This window comes from Engystomops pustulosus, chromosome 8 (assembly GCF_040894005.1).
Source record: "Engystomops pustulosus chromosome 8, aEngPut4.maternal, whole genome shotgun sequence".
Taxonomy (NCBI): domain Eukaryota; kingdom Metazoa; phylum Chordata; class Amphibia; order Anura; family Leptodactylidae; genus Engystomops; species Engystomops pustulosus.
This window is the reverse complement of record NC_092418.1, coordinates 21,951,974-21,971,971: the sequence shown is the minus strand read 5'-3', so window position 1 is coordinate 21,971,971 and position 19,998 is coordinate 21,951,974. Positions and strand designations below refer to the sequence as shown.

Sequence of the window (19,998 nt, the reverse complement as noted above, 5' to 3'; positions counted from 1 at the left end):
GGGGTGTGACTGGTGGGGCCCCCCTAATATCACAAGATATGTGAGTTCAATCTCTATAGGATTGCTAAGCGCTGTAGTCCACTATGTCCAGCAGTCCCATAGCGAAAACTGGTGCACCCATGTGTGCAACATGCTGCTCTATTCACACAGAGAAGTAGCACCCCTGTTCTCATCAAAGACCAGACCCCATCAATCACATAGTTATATCCTATGCTGCACAAAGTTGGTACAACTCCGTTATGTAATTCTGTGTTCCTGCAGCCACCACTAGAGGGAGCTAAAGCGACTACTGCATACTGCTTTATTATGAAGTTCTATGTAAAAACTGTATACAGGCAGATAATTGTCTCCCTCTAGTGGTAGAATTTTTTTTTATAGTTTACTGCACGTGGAAAGGATTTGGAAACCTACATCAAACTAATGTTGTTAAATGATGCAATATTATAAAGTTAATATCTGGAATGGGAATGTTCGTATACAAAACAAGTTTAAGTGCCCAAAAAGAACAAAACATAAGCTGGATTCATCTTGCAATCCTAGAAAAGCAGAGTCCCCCCCCCCCCCCCCCACTGTGTATGAGCATTGTCCTCAGGTTATATGTCCTGCCGCAGCTGAATGCAGAAGACAGCTGACGGCCCGTTGAAATCTATCCCAGTCTGGAGAAAGCCATCACTAGCAAGAACCTGAGCTTTCCAGGACCTGGCTAAGCCGCTCCGATCATATGGAGCTGTAAATAGAAACAGGCGGGTGAGTCCATGTGGATCATTCAGTGCCCATGACGGGGGTCTCTATAGGAAGTGTCCTGCTATTCCAGACCTTTGTGGATTTAGCAGTAATTTTGTTCTGCGATTGCACTAAGAATAGTTGGGCTATGTTCAGATATCAGTGCCACCTACTGAGCACATATCAGTCCCCCAAACCCGTCTGCCACAGGAGCCGGCGGGATTCAGCCCCAGCGCAGCGCTAAAGTAAATATTGATAGACAGCAATGCGCGGCTTTCATAACTGACTGTAACTGAGAGCTCTCATTACATTACTGACAAATGGAGATATAAATAGGGGCTCACATGGACAGATATAGAGAGCGTGTCCACCAGCAGAGTATACAGGACAACCAAAATTTCTACTTCATCTTGGTTCAGGACCAAAGGTCCAGTGTAAATAAAAGAGCGCATTGCATTCTTTAACTGGGGCTGCTCCAATGATTCTGGTGTCATTGGAACTTTTCCATATCCCCTAAGGACCTGCAGACAATGCGTTTTAGGCTCGCACACTGTAGCCCAGGTATAACTGGAAGCTGCTGGGCCACACGGCTCCTGACTATAATGTTAGACTTGTAAAGCATAAGGCCCTCCCGGCTCCCCCACGTAGCATCTCCTTGGTATGAAGGTTTGGAGAAGCGGCTGGATGTACAGAATAGTTGATGACCACTTAGTGTGTTTACACGAGCAGAAATAAGAAGCGTCTCTGGTTACAGTAGAAAGGCTCCAGTGTATCGCCGAGGGGAGCGCAAGTATTTTATCTATTTTGGAGAAGACACCACCTTCCCCTAAGTGACCAGAATGTCTGCGGACCATCATTTTCTCTCTAAACGTTTACAATGACTCTTGTAATAAATGTTTACATACGTGCACCGCATGCAGGAAGCGCCACGAGAGCGCCAATAATATGAAGCTAAATATTTGGAAATGTATTGAAATGTTAGGACACATCTCTTATTGTTGGCACCGCTGCATGGGCTCTGTGTAAATGCTGCACAGATTCAACCACAAATATTTCTGCTGAGATTCACTTCCACTTCCATGAAAAAACACAAACTCCAAGGTTCCCGGTAAAGTTCAGAGGACTAAAATAGGGCAAGTAACAAAGAAGATGGCGGCATCTTAGAGGGTGGAGGTGGCCATATACATCATACGGTGAATCCGGTGATTTCTGTGGGAACTGCCAAATCTCTCATGTGTCCGGTGATGCCAAATATCCCCTGATCACAGGTGCTATAGGAAAGGTCAGGCAGACTGAATCTAACACAGGTTTTCAGGCGAAAAAATCTGCAGTAAATATTGTTTCTCGAACCAGACATGAAAGATTGGATCTGACCCTTTGAAGTGCTGCTAAAATTCTCAGCAGTTTATCATATAATCCGTGAAATATGGATCCTCGGTAAATCATATTTCCTAAAACTTAACACTGGATCAGGTACTGTATTCCCAGCATCATTGTTGTTAATGATGTTAGGAGTCCAGCTCCCGTCCTGTAGTGTAATCATGTTTCCCCTACAGGACTGATGTTCCGCAGGGGGGCAGTGGCTCCTACCATCATAGGGTTCAGTCCAGGAAATCATAGTGGATTTGCTTGCCTAAAGCCAACAGAGGCGCGATGCCCATGTGACGCTTGATTAGTGATCCTATGGAATTGCTATGGGAGCTTCTATACACAACTCACACATTTTACGCTCACCTGGATACATTAGCGTTGGCTCGGATTTTCACATGGCAGAGGATATTTGGTAATCTTTCGGGCACCAACACTCGGATCTGGTCCACGGCACTGCACAGCTTCAGGTATCCCAAATACAGACCAGGTGGCAGGGCCTGGCTGCTTCTTCTGTGATAAGCCAATTTATCCTGGAGGGTATAAAGGGGTCGGTGTTAATGACAATATAGAAATATAATTATTCATTTATAAAAAAACTGGGTGGAAAAACAGGCACAATATGTCAGGCCCAGTTATAGTTTTTTTTTTAGTTGTCTTTATCTATGTGTTCTACTTTAAGAAAATCTACCATTTTTTTAATGTATTGTGAACCAAACATACCTTGAGAATGCAGTAGCTACACTGTTGCAGAATAATATCCTGTTTAATCTCTGAACAAAGTTGTTCTGTTCAAAAAACAATTATAAAATTCAGGACAGTTGGTTGCAGACTGATAATCAGATTACAAGGAGCTTCCTGAACCGTCCAGACAGGACTAATAAACCTGATATGGATGATGCATATACAGCAGCTGGGGGATAGTGCAGCAATTGATTACTTGTGCCAGGGACAGGGACAACACAATGAATACAGTCTTTTCTGAAGCAGTGCATAATGAGGGTAAGAGGAAAAGCGCCGGGACAGCCACAGGAGTGACAGAGCCTCATTATCATCATTTTATAATTGTTTTTTCAGCAAGCCACTCAGTTCCGGGATTAAACAAGATATGTTTCTGCATTCTCGAGGGATGTTTGGTTCATAATTTATGAAAATAATGTGTTGATTTTTTTAAAGTATCAGACTACACAGGTTTATTTTGTAGTCTGTTGCAATGGCTCTACACGACCACTGATTACACAAAACAAAAGTTTTTTTTAACAGTTTAACAGTTCAGGATGACTGCACTGGAGTCATCCTATAATGGGCATCTTATTCCCATCCAGATGATTACAGTAAGTGCAGAGCTGGGTTTCTTGAATGGATCATTTCAGAATTTTAGGTGACAGGTCAGATCAGAATACATCCCTGGAGATAACACAACTCGCTCACTTCCTTCCTCCAACTACTGTAAGCCGAGAAGGTCAACTCACATGCAGTGTCATCAGCAGGACGTCCAGGGCGCTGGGCTCCTCCGGTGATGAGACAGACTTCCTGTTAGTCTGCAGTTTGAAGATGGGCATCCAGCGCACGTTCTCCAACGTCTGGCTCAGCTTCACCTCCTTCAGAGTCACAATCACAATGTTTCCTTGTTTATCCTTAATGGGCTCAAAGAAAACTTGTCCCAGATCCTGGAATCCTAAAAGACCCTGGCAATGGATGCGGACATTGAGGGATGACACATTGTAACAGCAACACATGATCTTGTAGATATGCAGCAGCTCGTGACATGGAAAGAGAAGCTCAGCGTATGACTGTGAGCTGACCCCCTGTCACCATGTCAGTCCTGCACATGGAAGTGACATTTCTCTCATTGCAATTACATTTAAAGGGGTATTCTGATTTTATGAGGAAAAGTTTCCTTAACGTATAGTGAAAAGTTCTGCAAGTTTCTCATAAGTAATCATTTTCTAGATCTTACAGACCTTATACTACACTACAGCTGGGCAGGTAATGTCACATACACAGATCTCTCCTGTGCTAAGGGAGTACTGGAGTCCATGCTGTTTCCCTCACCAAGGACTCAGCTGTGACAAGCATTTGTTATATATGGTTTTTGGTGTCTGGTTGTGCACATGTTGGGTTCCTCTTTTGTAAAATTGCTGCCTGTTGTCAATGGATGGCAAGTCTCATCACCTTGACCCATACAAAATTGGTCTGCAATCTTAAAGGGGTTGTATTAATGACATATCCGCAGGATACACCAAATATGTAGGGTGTTTTTACTACTTTTCCATCCACTTCTGCACCAAGACCAACCACTGTGCAGGCTGCTGCAGCATTTAGTTCAGCTTGAACAGAGTTCTGCACATTGGGCGGCCAGGGCACCTCCATGCTGGGAGAAGTGGTAGTCTGGTATAAGTGCAGGGTCCCCTTCATTGTCAGGAGGCTTGTTTAGGTCCAGGGGGTCAGATATGCACAGATCATGATGTGATGGCATATACAAGAGGTGGCTACTCCTTCATACTAGACATTGAGGATCATACCTGCATTTGTGATACAGCGAGTAACATTTTGAAGCGGGTCTGCAGAATACAAGAGCAGGAGGATTGTGACACAGTGACACATTGTCGCAGCCACAAGATGTCATCCCACATACAGGATACCTAAGGAGGAAAAACAGGGTGTGGAAATCTATCATCAATACCTATCATGATAAGCCAAGGACACTAATAGATCCAGGCACTGTTACTGCGGTAATCTTCCTATATTTGTTATCAAAGGCCTCTTTCATTCCACTTTTAATTTATGCTAATGAGCCTGAAGGGCTACTGGGGGTGTAATCAGACTGTCTCACCCTCAGCAATTCCCCCTCTCCCTCTGCTTGATGTAATCTCACATATTGGGAGGGGGATTTACCCTTCTGCTCATATGCATCATTTTAAAAGTTGCTTTTAGAAGGAAGGTCATGGATAATAACTATAAGAGGATTACCACAGTCACTGTGTAAGTGTCCCTAGTTTATGATGCTGGATTTTGATGGTAGAATTTGTTTATGTTTTATAGTCAAATGTAGAAATATCAGGAAGGGAATCAGATGCATCATCCTCAGTGTAATGCCCATAGCTAATATAATGCCCCCTGGCTGCAGCTCTCACCTTGGTGAACCATAGGAAGTCCTGCATGAGGAGACATGAGTAAGAGTCATCGATCTCCACTACTGGGATCTGGTCTTCATGAGTCACTAGAACATTGTCATCCTTATAAAATATGGTCGCCAGATACAGACCCCTGGAAACGGATACATAAGATATTACATGGGAAATGAAAGAATAGTACTGGTCTCATCAGCCCCTTCTGTCTGGTATTTCTCTACAGGCAAACATAGGGGGACAATCTGCTACATGCTGAGGGCATTTTAAGGTTCTGCCTGTAATGTGCCCTGTCCATTGTATACAGTGGGAAGGCTCTGCATTGTGTATGTTCTTTCATCATTCCCTATACACTGGTGTGACGTTATACACTGGAGCATCCTCTGACACAAACCATAATGAGAACAGCCCCTTAGCTAACATTAACCAGGTGATGGGTCACCCCAGTCATCCCCCTTGTATAATACCTCTTAAGTCCTTTTAGAAACTTGCTGCTGGGATGAAAGAGATGTTTCAAGCTCTTAGAAACAGAATGTTTCCTGCTCTGTGGTTGGTTTTTGAACGGCTCTGGAACACAGAATATCTCAGGTGAGCCCAGGTATAGCAGTAGTCAGAGGCCAGTCAGTATAGTGCAGGTCCGTCTTACCATGGCACACACAGTGCTGGTGACCAGTCTTCACCTGACCGAGCAGCAGATCAAGGGCTTCTGCTTGGCCTCTCCTTCTTGGTGGCCGACCATCGTACTCTCTCCAGTCTGGGGAACAGTGATGGGAAGATAAATGTTACACAGGTCACCAGGCCCCACTGTCACGCCAAACACCTGATGCACCATGGAGGAGATTTTATATCCCTGTACCTTTTGCCCTGAAATAAGTGCAAGTATATATTACACTTACTAGATGGGATGGCAAATGCTGGAAGTGATGTCTGCGGAGGTCCCCAGCCTTTCATGTTATATGCAGACACTTGCACATAATATCTGGTGCCCTGTGAAAGATCAGATATAACATAAAGGCACATATATGGTTAACGTGTATTATACACAATTACACATATACTGGCAAATGTATGGTGTGTGCTCAGCGCTCCGCTCGCCCATTCACAGCTACTAGAAGCCATCATGAGGATGAGGTGACACTCCATGCACTTTGTGACTTTTCCACTTGTGGTTTTTGGGGGACGGAGGGGCTCTCAATATCTGACAGCAAGTGTCAGATACTCAACATCCCTCCTACTGGAGAACCGTATCAGCATCCTGGGAATGCCCATACAGTATAAAGCCATGGCTGAGGATGAAGCAATAGGTTCCTTGCTCTGCCGGTGCACTAGGGTGACCCCCAGACATGACTTGGCTCCTCAGGCAATGCTGTTTTCTGCAGGAATAACTGAGGGATAGCACAGAAAGCACATGTAGAGAGCGTAGATATTCTTCTATGATTGTCATTGTGCCATTGCGCTCCTGTCATCTCCTGTGTAACGTGAGCCCGGAAACAATAGAATGGGGTCCTGTAACACATGCCAACTTCCAGACTGTCAAACCTGCCTTATCACAGCCGAGAAACGTTTCAGTGTTAATCTCTGCAACGAACACTTTGATACAGTATAGTATGTGCTCATGTCTATGCTGCTGCTGTGCAGGTCACATTGTCAGAAGCTCATCCATCATTCGGCCTGTGAGATCCCAGTGCAGACACAATGCTGTGGTGGTGGCGGAGGTTTGGGGTGATGCCGGGGAGGCACATCCAGCTGTCATGCCGTTCTCAGAGAGATAAAACAGCTCGGCTCACCACCCCCGACCAGCCTGTGACCTTGTTAGCTGTAGGGGTTGAGCCCCAGAGATAGAAAAGGTGACGGAGTGGAGTCACAGCTCCTGTTCCCCAATTAGCTATGGAGCTGGTGAGAGGGTTTTGATCTGTGTAGGTGGCGGATGGCCAAGTCCTGATTTATTATGAGAGTGGGGATAAAGGGTGGGGGTGGGAGTCATGACAGACACTTGTAGGAGACGCCTGAATAAAGTGCCTAATATTATCTATATAGAGAATTTATAGGGTTTTGTAGGAGAGGCAATTAGGAATTTGGTCATTATTTCCCAGTGTTGTAAATCTGCATTCACCTGCTGCATTGTCTACAGTCCATCTGCTGCGGCACTGTCTAGGCCGTGCCACCAGACAAGACGACTGCTGACAAGATGCCAGGGCCCTTCATTAGAACCAGCAGAATGGAAAACTGAACATAATATTGTATATTACATACAAAGGGAGGAAAACAATGGCCATTCATAAAGTGAGAGCATATGCAGCTGCTGCAAAACTACAACTCCCAGCATGCCCTACAGCTGAAAGTTGTGGTGATACAAGCTATAAGCATACACTGAGATCTAATACATGATAAAATCCCCAAAAACTGCACCCAGACTATGAAGAAGCCCTAACAACCGACGAGCACGAGGGGAAGCAAGCAAGAATGAGGCCCTGCAGCAAAACATGGCTGACACAGCAACACATCCCTGTGATAGCAGCAAGGGAAGAAAACTCCTCATTGCACTGTGACTATGGTTATTATACAACCCCTTTAATGAATGTATGGAAACTAGAGGGCAGCAATTAATTTGGCCAAAAAATTCTGATCTCATTATATAATAGCGGAGCAGAGCAAGTATCACTTACCGAAACAAGACCCCGAATATTGAACTGGAGGTTTCTCAGCTTCTCGATGACGACTTCTCCCACATTCGGAGAGAACGATGATGACAAACTCCATTCCACTATAGAATGACATACACAAGTGTTATACACACAGGCAGGCCCCAAATTATAACTCGGCTACAGATGAACCTCTGGATGTAAGAGTTATCACAGGTGACTGCAATACAGCTTTATTATTCATTTTGAGTTGTCACAACGATTAAGAAAATTTAATTGTCACAGAGACCAAAACATTTTTGTCTGGAATTACACATACAAATATACCTGTTCCAACTTACAAATACAACTCAATTCAACTTAAGAACAAACTTACAGAACCTGATACTTAACCAGACACTCCCCTGCTAGAACACCACCATCAATCTATGTCCCATCATAAAACACCAAGACTATTAGGCTTATGTCACCCTGACCACCAGGAATAATAGGTGTTAGCCAGCACATCACTCAGTCATAACCAGCTGATCATATTTATTATACGTGATAACCCCCATAGTTAAGGGTATTCCCAACTTTTATAGGATGTTTAATAATGTGGGATACATACAGGCCCCACCTCTGTGGAGGAGGGGGGTTCCTCAGCCCCCCATCCCACCAGGGAAGTGTGGTTCATATGTGTGGTGTTCTCTCCCATTATTTTTTGCCATTTCCATGATTACCTTTGTATTTAGTGACTACGGCCGAGTTGACGCTCAGGGGCTCCTGGAATGTGACTTGTAGGGTGTAGCTACTGGTGACGGCTAGACGGACATTGGTTGGGGGATCCGGGACTCCTATTAAACAGCACAGAAGGAGAATCTGTTACAGGAGGGTTACATTTCTGGTTCTTGCTACCTGAAAATATATAAATATTGTCTTTTATGATTCAATATCATAGTTCATTATTCAGAGGTTGTGAATGCCCTGTTGATACAAGGTCATAGGTGTGAACTTACGAGCATGCTCAAATCCTGCCTTCATGCGCTTGTAGAGCCGGTATCTCCATTCCCACGATTTCAGCTGCTTTTCCTTTTCAGAACAATCTACATTTGGGGCTTCATTGACCACCTGAGCTGTGAGGTCGTTCACCCTTTGCTCCGCCTCCCGGACCAACGTGGACAGGTGGAGCGATCTGCTTTCCAGGCTCATAACTACAGGGACAGAACTGACTGCGGTTATTATAATGTATGCACAGGGGGGGGGGGGGGGGGACATCACATTACAACAAAGGCTCCGCTTCTGGTATTGCAGATCTGCTCCATTTACTTAGGGGAACCTGTCACCACAGGGCTCTTTTTAAATGGGGACCCCTACGTCACAAGTGGATGCTGGAATAGAGGGAGGTTGTGGGAGGGGGGAGGGATCGATGCTGAATTCAAACTATCCCTTTGAAAAGCCCAATCCCGGGACTTCTGTGGGTGAGCTGGCAGGGATCCAGGTAAACCTTCCCATACAATATTTCTGTAACCAATTCATATATTCCAAAGTACTGTCTTTTGTAAGCTGTCCTCATTTAAGAGCCCCGTATGGAGTTAGCAAAAGTATGGGGGTTAAAAATGATCTTTATTGTGTAAACATCACTAGGGGATTGAAATTTTCTTTCATGAGCAAACCCCTTTAAATTAGGATGAATTCAACAGGTTATCCCAAGTACTGTCATCTATCCACAAGATCCTGTGGATAGCAGATCACATATTTATCTGTAGGACTGACCGCTTTGAACTCACACTCATAATGCAGGGTGGACTCCTGTGTATGTACTCACAGTGAGGACTCTCCTTTGCTCCGGCTTGTAGCAGCGTCTTGGCAATTGGAGCGTTGTTGGTCATAATGGCGATATCCAGCGGCAGCAGCCCCTCGCTATTGGGGGTGTTGAGGTCCAGCTCCTCCACACTGTATTGCTTCAATAGTTCTTGCACCCGGTCAAGGTCCTGCATTTCTACTGCCTCAAAGAGAGCAGCGTTCCCCTGAAACTGTATGGAGATCATTAGTAACTGCGCTACATACAGTACGTCCATATCTGTGTCACAGGTAAGTACTGCTTTCCAATGTTGCTCCCCCTAGTGGCCACAGCAGCCAACCAGAATTTTATTATTGAATGGTTTGATAATTTGACCTCACATAATTTGACCTCACGTCTGTCATATGATACAGACAGGCCGTACACAATTCTTCTTCTATTGCTTCAATGCAACTAAATTACTAGATAGATTTGCAAAAATGTTTTGTTAGTAATATCCTAGTGTACTATACAGCTCCTGCAGTCTGTAACCACAACACATTGGTCAGCACAGGTGCTGTATACAAAAACTGGTAGAGTAATGTATAATGCATAACAGGTATGTTAATAGGATGGCTGGGAGATGGCCAGGAAGCTTTCAGACACCCCCCACACCGTCCCTTCCTTACACCTGAAATGTGCACCTGCCATCACATCTTCTTAAAGGGTTAGCACACGGCCACTATTATGTCCCCGACCAATGTAAGTGAAGGCGGCTGAGCAATAAAAATGTGTATGTTCCTGTGTTCCTGCATACTGACGGCTTCCCATGTTACTGCCTTTAGCTCGTTTCCTGACACTGCTAATCCTTGACTTGCTGATCTTCTGTAATTGACCCTGGCTTGTTTTTGACTTGGTATCTCTTGTCTCTACATCAGCTTACGGCCGTGGCTAGGACACTGTTCATACACTGTAGACGCACCAGACACGATTTCCGCAGCCGCTCCTTCTCGTTCCGTGCGGCCAAGCTGCTTTCATCGAAGGACGTGTAGTTGACTCTAAACTTCCCAGACAGGTTTCTGTAGAGTCTCTTGGCGGCATTGGGTGAGGAGGGGCCCGATGGCTTCTTGGGCTGCCCCAACTGGAGGTCCCTCATCTGTTGTGTCATTTTTGGTGAGGGCGACCTACTTGAGAGAAGAAAGAATAAGAGAATGAACCCAATGACTGTCTCACCATTAATAAATATCTGGAAGGCTGTATAAATAATCCACAGCCCCTCCCCGCTGCTCTGAGTGACTGCTGTAGAGTTCATCCAGAGCCTACTGCAGCTTTTACTTGCAGCAGGATGGAAGGGCTACAGGAAAGCTCAAGAGCATACACAAAGGTGTGGACCAATGCCCAACACAGTCTGCAGATTCCCTTTAAGTGATATTTTCAACAACATTTCAGTAACTATACAGAAATTTTAGTTTTGGGTAAATTTTGGAGTCATTTACTAGCAGCATCATCTCAGTTCAGCAAGTAGTAGCTCTGTTTTTTTGCTTGGTGTCCACCATATAGTCAGAAAGCATATGAGAAGCGGCTCATACGTCATCCATAGTGTCTGCTCCTTTGTACCTGATGTGTGTTTATGGGTGGCTATACATGGAGCGCGGGCGAGCAGCCGGGCTGGAGACAGATATATACACAGTTAGGAGATTCTTTCTCCGTTTGGCGCGGGGAGATGACCCCATGCACACATTTATTACACGGCCGTGTCACAACACCTCTCTGTCTCTCCAGAAATGTTATGGCACCCCCTAATCTAGCACCCCTATATGATTTACAGTAGCTGACGGGACAGCGCATTATTTTATTATTTTTATTCGTTAACCATCTTGATGCCAGTCAAGGCGTGGAGGGGTCCGTCTGACTGTCTTGAGTTAATAACTCAAATAACTCACTAAGAACTCGTGTCTCCGGGTAAGAATTTGCTCTGGAGACTGAGCCACTTCAGACCCTTTAAATCCGGCACCGGGAGAGAAGGGCGAGAATTCCACTGACTGTCTCCATAGGAAACCTGTCCTATACCGCGCCTATACTCTACCCGTCCCAGGGATATAGCAGGGGCCCTGCTGCACTATATAAAGCCCCCAATACTGCTAATTGTGTTAGCCATCCCTAGTCTGGGGAACAGGTGGAGAATAATCGGGCTAATTGCGGTATATTTTAGTGCTCAGATTGCCTTTCTATGGATGTCCTTATCGAGTAGAGCTGGGATAATTCTCCCGTCTTCTTCTATAGCTATTCCCTACACCCCCTCCCTTCTCTTCCCTCATGGCCAGTACAAGTTCATGCTAAATATGGCGACTTTCATTCTCCAGGGGGTGAAACTTGAACCTCGGCACCAGGCTGACTGGAATCGGCACAGGGTCGGGGTTACGAGGACCACACATTCCCAGTTTATACACTCCCCTGGCCCGGCTCGTAGCACTGTGGACACTCGCTAAGTGCACTATATATACACTGCTGTGTACCCAGGCCCTAGCAGGGTATCCATAGTGGATATAGCAAGCTAGCAAGACAACTTTGCCTTATATCTCTGAAGCATTAAAGAAAATAAAGCCATAAAATAAGAACAGGTTCTTTACTGACCCTATGACAACACTCCCTGTCCTCTGGCCTGTCAGTGTTGCCACAAGGAGATAGATCACCTTCTACATTCATGTACAGCTGTGTCTGTAGAGGCAGTGTGAATGGCTCCTGCACTAGACCACCAGGGATACTAACCCTTTGCTGCCCAAAGTCACCCAAGGTGTTTACATTCATCCAAACTGACTGGTATGCACACCCTAAAGCGCACCCGTCACCAGGAATGTCATTTTAACTGATGACATATTACAATAGCCTATGCTATACGGATTTTAAAAACGCCTTTGTCAGCATTCTGAGTTATTTCAGTACTTTACATAATTTCATTTCAAATTACCTGGCTCCCTGCCAGCAGCTTGTGGCGAGTCCCAGGGGGGTAGCCGCAGCCTAGGTCAATCTACTCTGTGGTATGGAGTAGAGGAGGTATGCATGAGACACAGGCTGCAGCAACATCCCCCCCCCCTCCCCCATCCCAGGACTCACCACACGCTGCTGCCAGGGAGTCAGGTAATGTGAATTAAACATATATAAAGTACTGAATGACTGCTGACTAAGGTGTTTTTAAAATCAGTATAGCATAGGCTTTTGTAATATGCCACCAGCTAAAATGACATTCCTGGTGACGGGTTAGCGATAACTCTTCACTACTCCAAACTATCAGGGATGCTTACATTAACCCCTTTAATGTCCTAGACCCCCAGGGCTCCTTCACTGCCCTATGCCCCAGAGATACTGGATGACCGTATATATAAAGATCACTCATCTGAAAATCATGGATGCTATAGAATTATTTCTCTAAATGTAAATCGGTCTGGGATGTAGGGAAAGCAATGGGATGATGGATGCCGGTATAGGCGTTTCTATGGTGATGGCTGCCGGAGCCGTACATTACCACATGATGAGGATATCGGGGACATGGAAGTAACGCTATGGGGGCCGCAGCCTGACCCCACAGAAAATGGTAAATAACTCTCATTATCTTCTCTCCTCTTGGCCATAGGGTGGCAGATCTATTTCTGGAAACAGAATACAATGACAAAATAGAGATCTTCTCTGCCGCTGCCCTAATACTGCCCTTTAACTCCTTCTGGACCAAGATGTGGGGTATTACCTAGAGAGGGACCAAGGTGACATATGCCAGGGCTGTGCGGATGTCCTACTTTCCTCTATATTTGTAAGCAATTGCCGCATTAGTCTCCCTATTAATGTAACAAAACAATTGAGAAGCCATCAGTGTGCCACGGGACGTGCTGCCACGAGGTGCCATCAGACAAGTATGACAAGTACATCACTACACGATCATTTTATATAGGCTTAATATACCAAACATTTTTTATGAAGATTTAGAGTATTGCATAAAATTCCATAAATGTCGTTCCCGCTCTTTTCTTGGGGTCCCTGTACAGCGCCCCCTCCTGGGTGTCCCAGGGCTTTTCCACTCACTGAACATTTTCTATTTTACTACTGTGATAAAAATAACGATATATACTATTCCTGTGGAAGAAAGATAATCAAGCACATAATATCAGCCCCAGCACAACCGAAAATATGTGGCCCCTAAAAGCTCCTAATATTAACTAGACGTGGGCCAATCATAGCATAGATTATCCTGCCACATTCCCGGCATGCCAGTCTCTGCTATGTCCCTACCTACAGCAGGCGAGTGTTTACCTTGTCTATGGCTGGAGCCAGCCAGGATATAATATACGATCAGCGTTATCCTCTCTCTATATATAGATTGTCATACAATGCGTATACAGATAAAAAAAGAATAAAAGTCTGGGGAGACTTCGAGAAGAGGCGATGCTGCGGAGCAGGGCATGCTGGGAGTTGTACTCCCACAACAGCTGGGGAGACCCCGCTTGTAGGTCATTGTATGATCCGGACCCCTGCTGTTACGATGGGCCGCAGCTTGTTTACAGGCTGGGCCATTCATCGTGGCATAGTGTGTGGTCACCCGTCATTGTGCGATGGCCAGGGTGCTACTATGGAGAGAAGGTTTACATACAACCCGGGAATTGGCCTCGGGATTGTTTTCCACAGAAATGGAGAAAACTCGTTGTCCTGGGAAATAGCATCCAAAATTACAAGGTTTACATCACGCTGCAGGGACGACAGGCCATGAGCGCCCCCTACTGCTCTGATAAAGGGACAGTGCCTGCAGGACTCACAACTTGTGTTATAATCACTGCATGAATATAAAGGAATATGGAACAAGCTGTCCCTGTGTGAATGCTGCCATATTCTTCTACAAAAGATGGGGAAAGTCATGGGGGATTACAGGGGAATATACATATTCTTACAGCAACAAAACAAGATGTGACCACTGATTTATAATATCAGATATCTGACCTAGAAAAGGTCCACCTTATATATAAAGAGACTTGTTCCTGGATGATTATATTCCATAGATTTCCAGGGATATGGGAGGAGGAGATGTATAATGAGAGTTATGGATGACAGCACAGGCCGCACTAATGTGCACATAACCTAGTTTTAATGAAGGGGACGCAAGTGTACAAGACATGTTTTCGGTGTAATTAATTACCATTTCTTTGTGTTTCTCTTTTCAGGTCACAGGTTATGGCCCCTGTGCACACCTGTATGTGGTAGCAGAGTGTGCATGAAGAGGAGTCACAGTGATACCTAACATTATATAACAAAAATTAATGGGTTTGTATTAGATGAGAAACAGCGCCACCGCTGCCCATGGCCTGTGCCAGGTACTGCAGAGAATAGGAATAAGCTGCAAGGTCTGCAATATTACACACAGCCCATGGAAGAGAAAGGCGATTCTTTCATTATTATTAACCCTTTTAATTGTAGCTCATCATCACCAAGATCTCTTCTTGCTGTCAGTGACTAGAATCACTCTTCTATACTTTAATGGGCGGGATAAATTCACTATATGAGGCTTTTGTCCCCACTAATACTTTTATAATCTGCCAGATGGATTAGTATCCTGGAGGACTGATTTTAAGTCTCTTCACTATTGCATTCACCTAGGATCCTACAGGATTTATTCACATCTTCCACAATGATGCCAACCCCATACAAACCACTAGCTAGGTCATACATGTGAGGTACATAATGGTACTGCCACGCGTTGTCTATATACATCTGATGAAATAACATGCCCCTTTACCTCACGATGCACACACTACCTGGTTTTCGCCGAGCCACAGCACATTGCGCTTCTCATCTTCCTCACTGAAGACCTGCCGAATACCTGCGCCACCCCATCAAACCACCAGCACAGGAGACTTGTGAGGACACGTACCCCCCAAACATGAACAACATTTTTATGTTTTATGCTTAGGGCATGTTGTGGGCTCAGCTGCTTCAACCAGTGCTGGGATAGGACTACAAATGAAGTCCTAAAATTCCCTGTACAAAAGGTTATGCTCTGGAGATTAGACCATACTGGGCTCACACCGCTCCTGTGATGATGGAGGATGTGAGGAATACATTGTGAGGTAAATATTGTGTATGTGACAGAAACTGGTCATAATTTGTGCCAAATACTGTCAAAAATGCCTTGTGCTACATTCAGTACATTCTGCCCAATAGTACCAGATATGAGCGATTTCTGAGGTAAATATATAAAGAAATCTGCCATTTGAGCTATTGACTATATTTCGGAAGCCCCTGTACCACTTTTCCTGACATATACAGATGTATAAGTAGCCAGGGCTGCAGGAGTGCCCTAGCCATGGCCCATTCACCAAGATTTCCTGAATTGAAGCGATTTGTTATCCAAAATCGTGCCCTGTCAGGGGAGTATACTAGCGCACTGGATGTAATAGTAAAATCCCCTGAATAATAGATTTGGGAGCAAATTTTAATAGAATTACACTACATTTGGCTTCATTTATCATCTAAATAGTATGTATGGTAGTTGCCCCCTACCCACCAATCACAGGACAGCTTTCATTTTACCACAGCACTTTAAAGATTCAAAGCTTAGCTCTGATTGGTATCTACATAGCTAGTGCGTTAGAACATGGCCGTGTAATATGTACTCAGCTCCCTGGCACGCCATGAAACCCAATACAGGAAACCCAGAGTATGAGTTTCATGTTGGTATCCTGCCTCTAAGAGCAGATCTAATGACTCCAATAAACATGATTTCTATTTTGTGAGACAGAATCTCAATAAGATATTAACAAGGCACCAGGAAGAGAAACCACAAACTTGACAGACTTCATTTATTTCCCCCCACCACAGGCCCACATAGGTTTCCCAGAATGGGTGGGAAAAGCCCTACTGTTTATGTGCCTTCCAGTCCCCATTCCATCCGCCCCGTGTGCGCTCCCGGCCAAGTCTCTGCGTTCGCCTCTTGGCTTGTGAGCCCACCACGAAGTACTTTCACACACACACCGCAGTCCACAAGAACATGGGCCCCGTCCAAGAACCCCAGCGCCTTGTACAACAACTCCCAGATAGCATTACTCTCTAAAGCAAAGAGACTCCAGGGTCATTAGTGAGAGATGGGAGGACCAGGGAAGTGTGGCAGACGCTGGCATCTTATTACACAAGGAATGTAATCACTTGGACACTTTCCGAAAAAAAAACCCACATAAGAAAATGCAATATATCTGCAATAAATCATATTCACAACGGGAATCAGCTACAATGAACTATGGAATATTCCATAATGAGGCAGAACTGAAACATGCAATATTCATTTTACCTGCCTTAGTTATATATATGTATATATATTACATTCTATAACTCTCTTCTCCCCCATACTGCCACCGTAGACCACCAATGCTTACACTTAATGAGATTACGCGTTGTAAATGTATTACTTTTTACAGTGATTCCGATTTACATCCCCTGTTATACCACAGAGCTGCACTCACTATTCTGCTGCTGGTGCAGTCACTGTGTACATACATGACATTACTTATCCTGTACTGATCCTGAGTTACATCCCGTATTATACTCCAGAGCTGCACTCACTATTCTGCTGCTGGTGGTGCAGTCACTGTGTACATACATGACATTACTTATCCTGTACTGATCCTGAGTTATATCATGTAATATACTCCAGAGATACACTCACTATTCTGCTGCTGGTGCAGTCACTGTGTACATACATGACATTACTTATACCGGGATGAGACTGAGTTACATCCTGTATTATACCCCAGAGCTGCACTCACTATTCTGCTGCTGGTGCAGTCACTGTGTACATACATGACATTACTTATCCTGTACTGATCCTGAGTTACATCCTGTATTATATTCCAGAGCTGCACTCACTATCCTGCTGCTGGTGCAGTCACTGTGTACATACATGACATTACTTATCCTGTACTGATCCTGAGTTACATCCTGTATTATACCCCAGAGCTGCACTCACTATTCTGCTGCTGGTGCAGTCACTGTGTACATACATGACATTACTTATCCTGTACTGATCCTGAGTTACATCCTGTATTATACTCCAGATCTGCACTAACTATTCTGCTGCTGGTGCAGTCACTGTGTACATACATGACATTACTTATCCTGTACTGATCCGGAGTTACATCCTGTATTCTACTCCAGAGCTGCACTCACTATTCTGCTGCTGGTGCAGTCACTGTGTACATACATGACATTACTTATCCTGTATTGATCCTGAGTTACATCCTGTATTATACCCCAGAGCTGCACTCACTATTCTGCTGGTGCAGTCACTGTATACATACATGACATTACTTCTCCTGTACTGATCCTGAGTTACATCCTGTATTATACTCCAGATCTGCACTAACTATTCTGCTGGTGCAGTCACTGTGTACATACATGACATTACTTAACCTGTACTGATCCTGAGTTACATCCTGTATTATACTCCAGAGCTGCACTCACTATTCTGCTGCTGGTGCAGTCACTGTGTACATACATGACATTACTTATCCTGTAATGATCCTGAGTTACATCCTGTATTATACCCCAGAGCTGCACTCACTATTCTGCTGCTGGTGCAGTCACTGTGTACATACATGACATTACTTCTCCTGTACTGATCCTGAGTTACATCCTGTATTATACTACAGAGCTGCACTCACTATTCTGCTGGTGTAGTCACTGTGTACATACATTACTTATACTATACAGACCGGGTTATATTTTTATGTGGCAAAGGGACTTTTGGGCTCCTTTACACATCAGGATGTGACTGCTACACCTGCATTGGAAAGAGACTGTATAAGAGAATGAACAGTCTGTGTTAGCAGTCACATAAATGTCCCCCATAATTTCCCCCTATATCTCACACAAATTGAATGAAAATGTTCCCCTGCATACAGCGCCCTTTAACAACTTTAGCATATGTAACAAAATGACTAATGTCGGCTTCCCTGGGGTCGTACATTGTGTACGTCTTTGTGACTGCTGCCAGTGTAGCATGAATGACAGGATTTTCCATGCATGTGACCCGAGTGCCAGTTCTCCGCTTCCTCGGGGCACATTACCTGGTTCGGAAACATTTGGCAGATATGACAATGCTGTTAGTTATGAGGGAATGTCATGCTGAGCCCTAATTACAAAGCTTACACTGTCTTCACTGCATCTTACCTCTTGTCAAGTATATTGTATATAGGGCCAAGATGTGAAATCACACAACCACAGCAAAATATATGGAAAACCAGTCATTCCTGTATGCAGGTACATGTAGATTCACGATCACTTACCTATAGATACACAGGGCCTATGATAAGTAGAGAGAAGACCATTTACCTCAGTACTTATTAAAGGTTCCCTTCTCTGTCTGCACACCCAGAGATCTTTACATTATTGCACTGGAGGTGTCCTCACACTGCTGTTCTCTTAGCTCTCTGCATTGAGATGCTCCACAGTCCCCCTGCTCTGAGTAACTGCTGTAGTATCCAACCTAAAATCTGATATAGCTTTTACCAGAGCAGAAGGGAGGTGCTGAGGATCAGTTTAACACAAAGTGCTAAGAGTGTTAGGACATATATGGACAGTATGGGTACACAGATCTCCATGGACAATACCTAAAGAGAGCTGAGGAGTTAAGTACTACTTTTACCTTTACATGATTGATGGGTCTGTTCGTTAAAGGGGCCTCAAACTTGTTGACAGGTTACCTCCAAAGGGTTGACCACTTTTAGGCAACACTTTAACCTTCTAATAATTTTGAATTGCAACACCATAAATCGGCATGTCACCTCAGGAAGCAAAAACCCTAAACCTCCAAGTGTGTGGTCACCATCCAGTTCATCATTCCTTCAGCTCCATCTAGCTAATGTCACCACTCTTCATGTCATCACCTCATGGGACTCATGGGACTTACACAACAAAGTTGTCATTCAGATCTTGAACAGAATAACATCTAGACATCTGCTTTTCATGCAAAACCTTAACCTAACGTTGTAGAGTCTACAAGTCACCAGCCCATAACCTTCTACCCTACCTCTTCTCCATAGACCATGGCTTATCCCAACCTGGCTCCATCCCACTTTTCTCACCATTCAATGCTCAGTGATCTCGGTCTGAATGCAGGCTGCTCCAGGGGTGCAGGCTCAGCATCGTTCTTCTTCTCTGATCTCTCCTTGAGGGACAACCTGTGGGTTAACTTTGAGAGTCCTCCAATGGACCTGCAGGTGGGAGAAAGCACAGCAGGTGTTACTGGAGGCTCCTGGACTCGCTCCTCCCTGCTCTCAGGACCAAGGACAGAGCATCTACAGGTCTTCTCGGGGATATAAAAAAAAAACAGGGGGAATTT

At 44.6% G+C, this 19,998-nt stretch overlaps 1 protein-coding gene and 1 long non-coding RNA gene across 17 annotated transcripts in view; one reads left to right on the top strand and one right to left on the bottom strand.

The window, feature by feature from the left end:
* LOC140074914 (ankyrin repeat and fibronectin type-III domain-containing protein 1-like) overlaps positions 1-19,998 on the bottom strand; it is a 133,864-nt gene that overhangs the window by 15,962 nt on the left and 97,904 nt on the right. For 10 of the 15 annotated variants that reach the window (XM_072120226.1, XM_072120225.1, XM_072120222.1 and 7 more), the window contains 13 exons: positions 19,742-19,870; positions 10,609-10,813; positions 9,672-9,879; positions 8,863-9,057; positions 8,587-8,700; positions 7,889-7,986; positions 6,119-6,209; positions 5,869-5,976; positions 5,690-5,789; positions 5,229-5,361; positions 4,617-4,736; positions 3,564-3,779; positions 2,458-2,624 (listed from right to left, as the gene is read on the bottom strand). In XM_072120226.1, the coding sequence (XP_071976327.1) occupies positions 2,458-2,624; positions 3,564-3,779; positions 4,617-4,736; positions 5,229-5,361; positions 5,690-5,789; positions 5,869-5,976; positions 6,119-6,209; positions 7,889-7,986; positions 8,587-8,700; positions 8,863-9,057; positions 9,672-9,879; positions 10,609-10,813; positions 19,742-19,870 (1,884 nt within the window). The remainder of the gene's footprint in view (positions 1-2,457; positions 2,625-3,563; positions 3,780-4,616; positions 4,737-5,228; positions 5,362-5,689; positions 5,790-5,868; positions 5,977-6,118; positions 6,210-7,888; positions 7,987-8,586; positions 8,701-8,862; positions 9,058-9,671; positions 9,880-10,608; positions 10,814-19,741; positions 19,871-19,998) is intronic. The other 5 variants (XM_072120227.1, XM_072120232.1, XM_072120235.1 and 2 more) reach the window with 3 other exon arrangements.
* Positions 1-19,998, top strand: part of LOC140074919 (uncharacterized) — a 304,822-nt gene that overhangs the window by 237,089 nt on the left and 47,735 nt on the right. Inside the window, exon 7 of one of the 2 annotated variants that reach the window (XR_011849309.1) lies at positions 14,831-17,085. The exons of the other annotated variant lie outside the window; for it this stretch is intronic. This is a non-coding gene — a long non-coding RNA (uncharacterized lncRNA). Of the gene's footprint in view, positions 1-14,830; positions 17,086-19,998 lie in introns of those variants that run through there. 2 annotated transcript variants of the gene reach the window in all.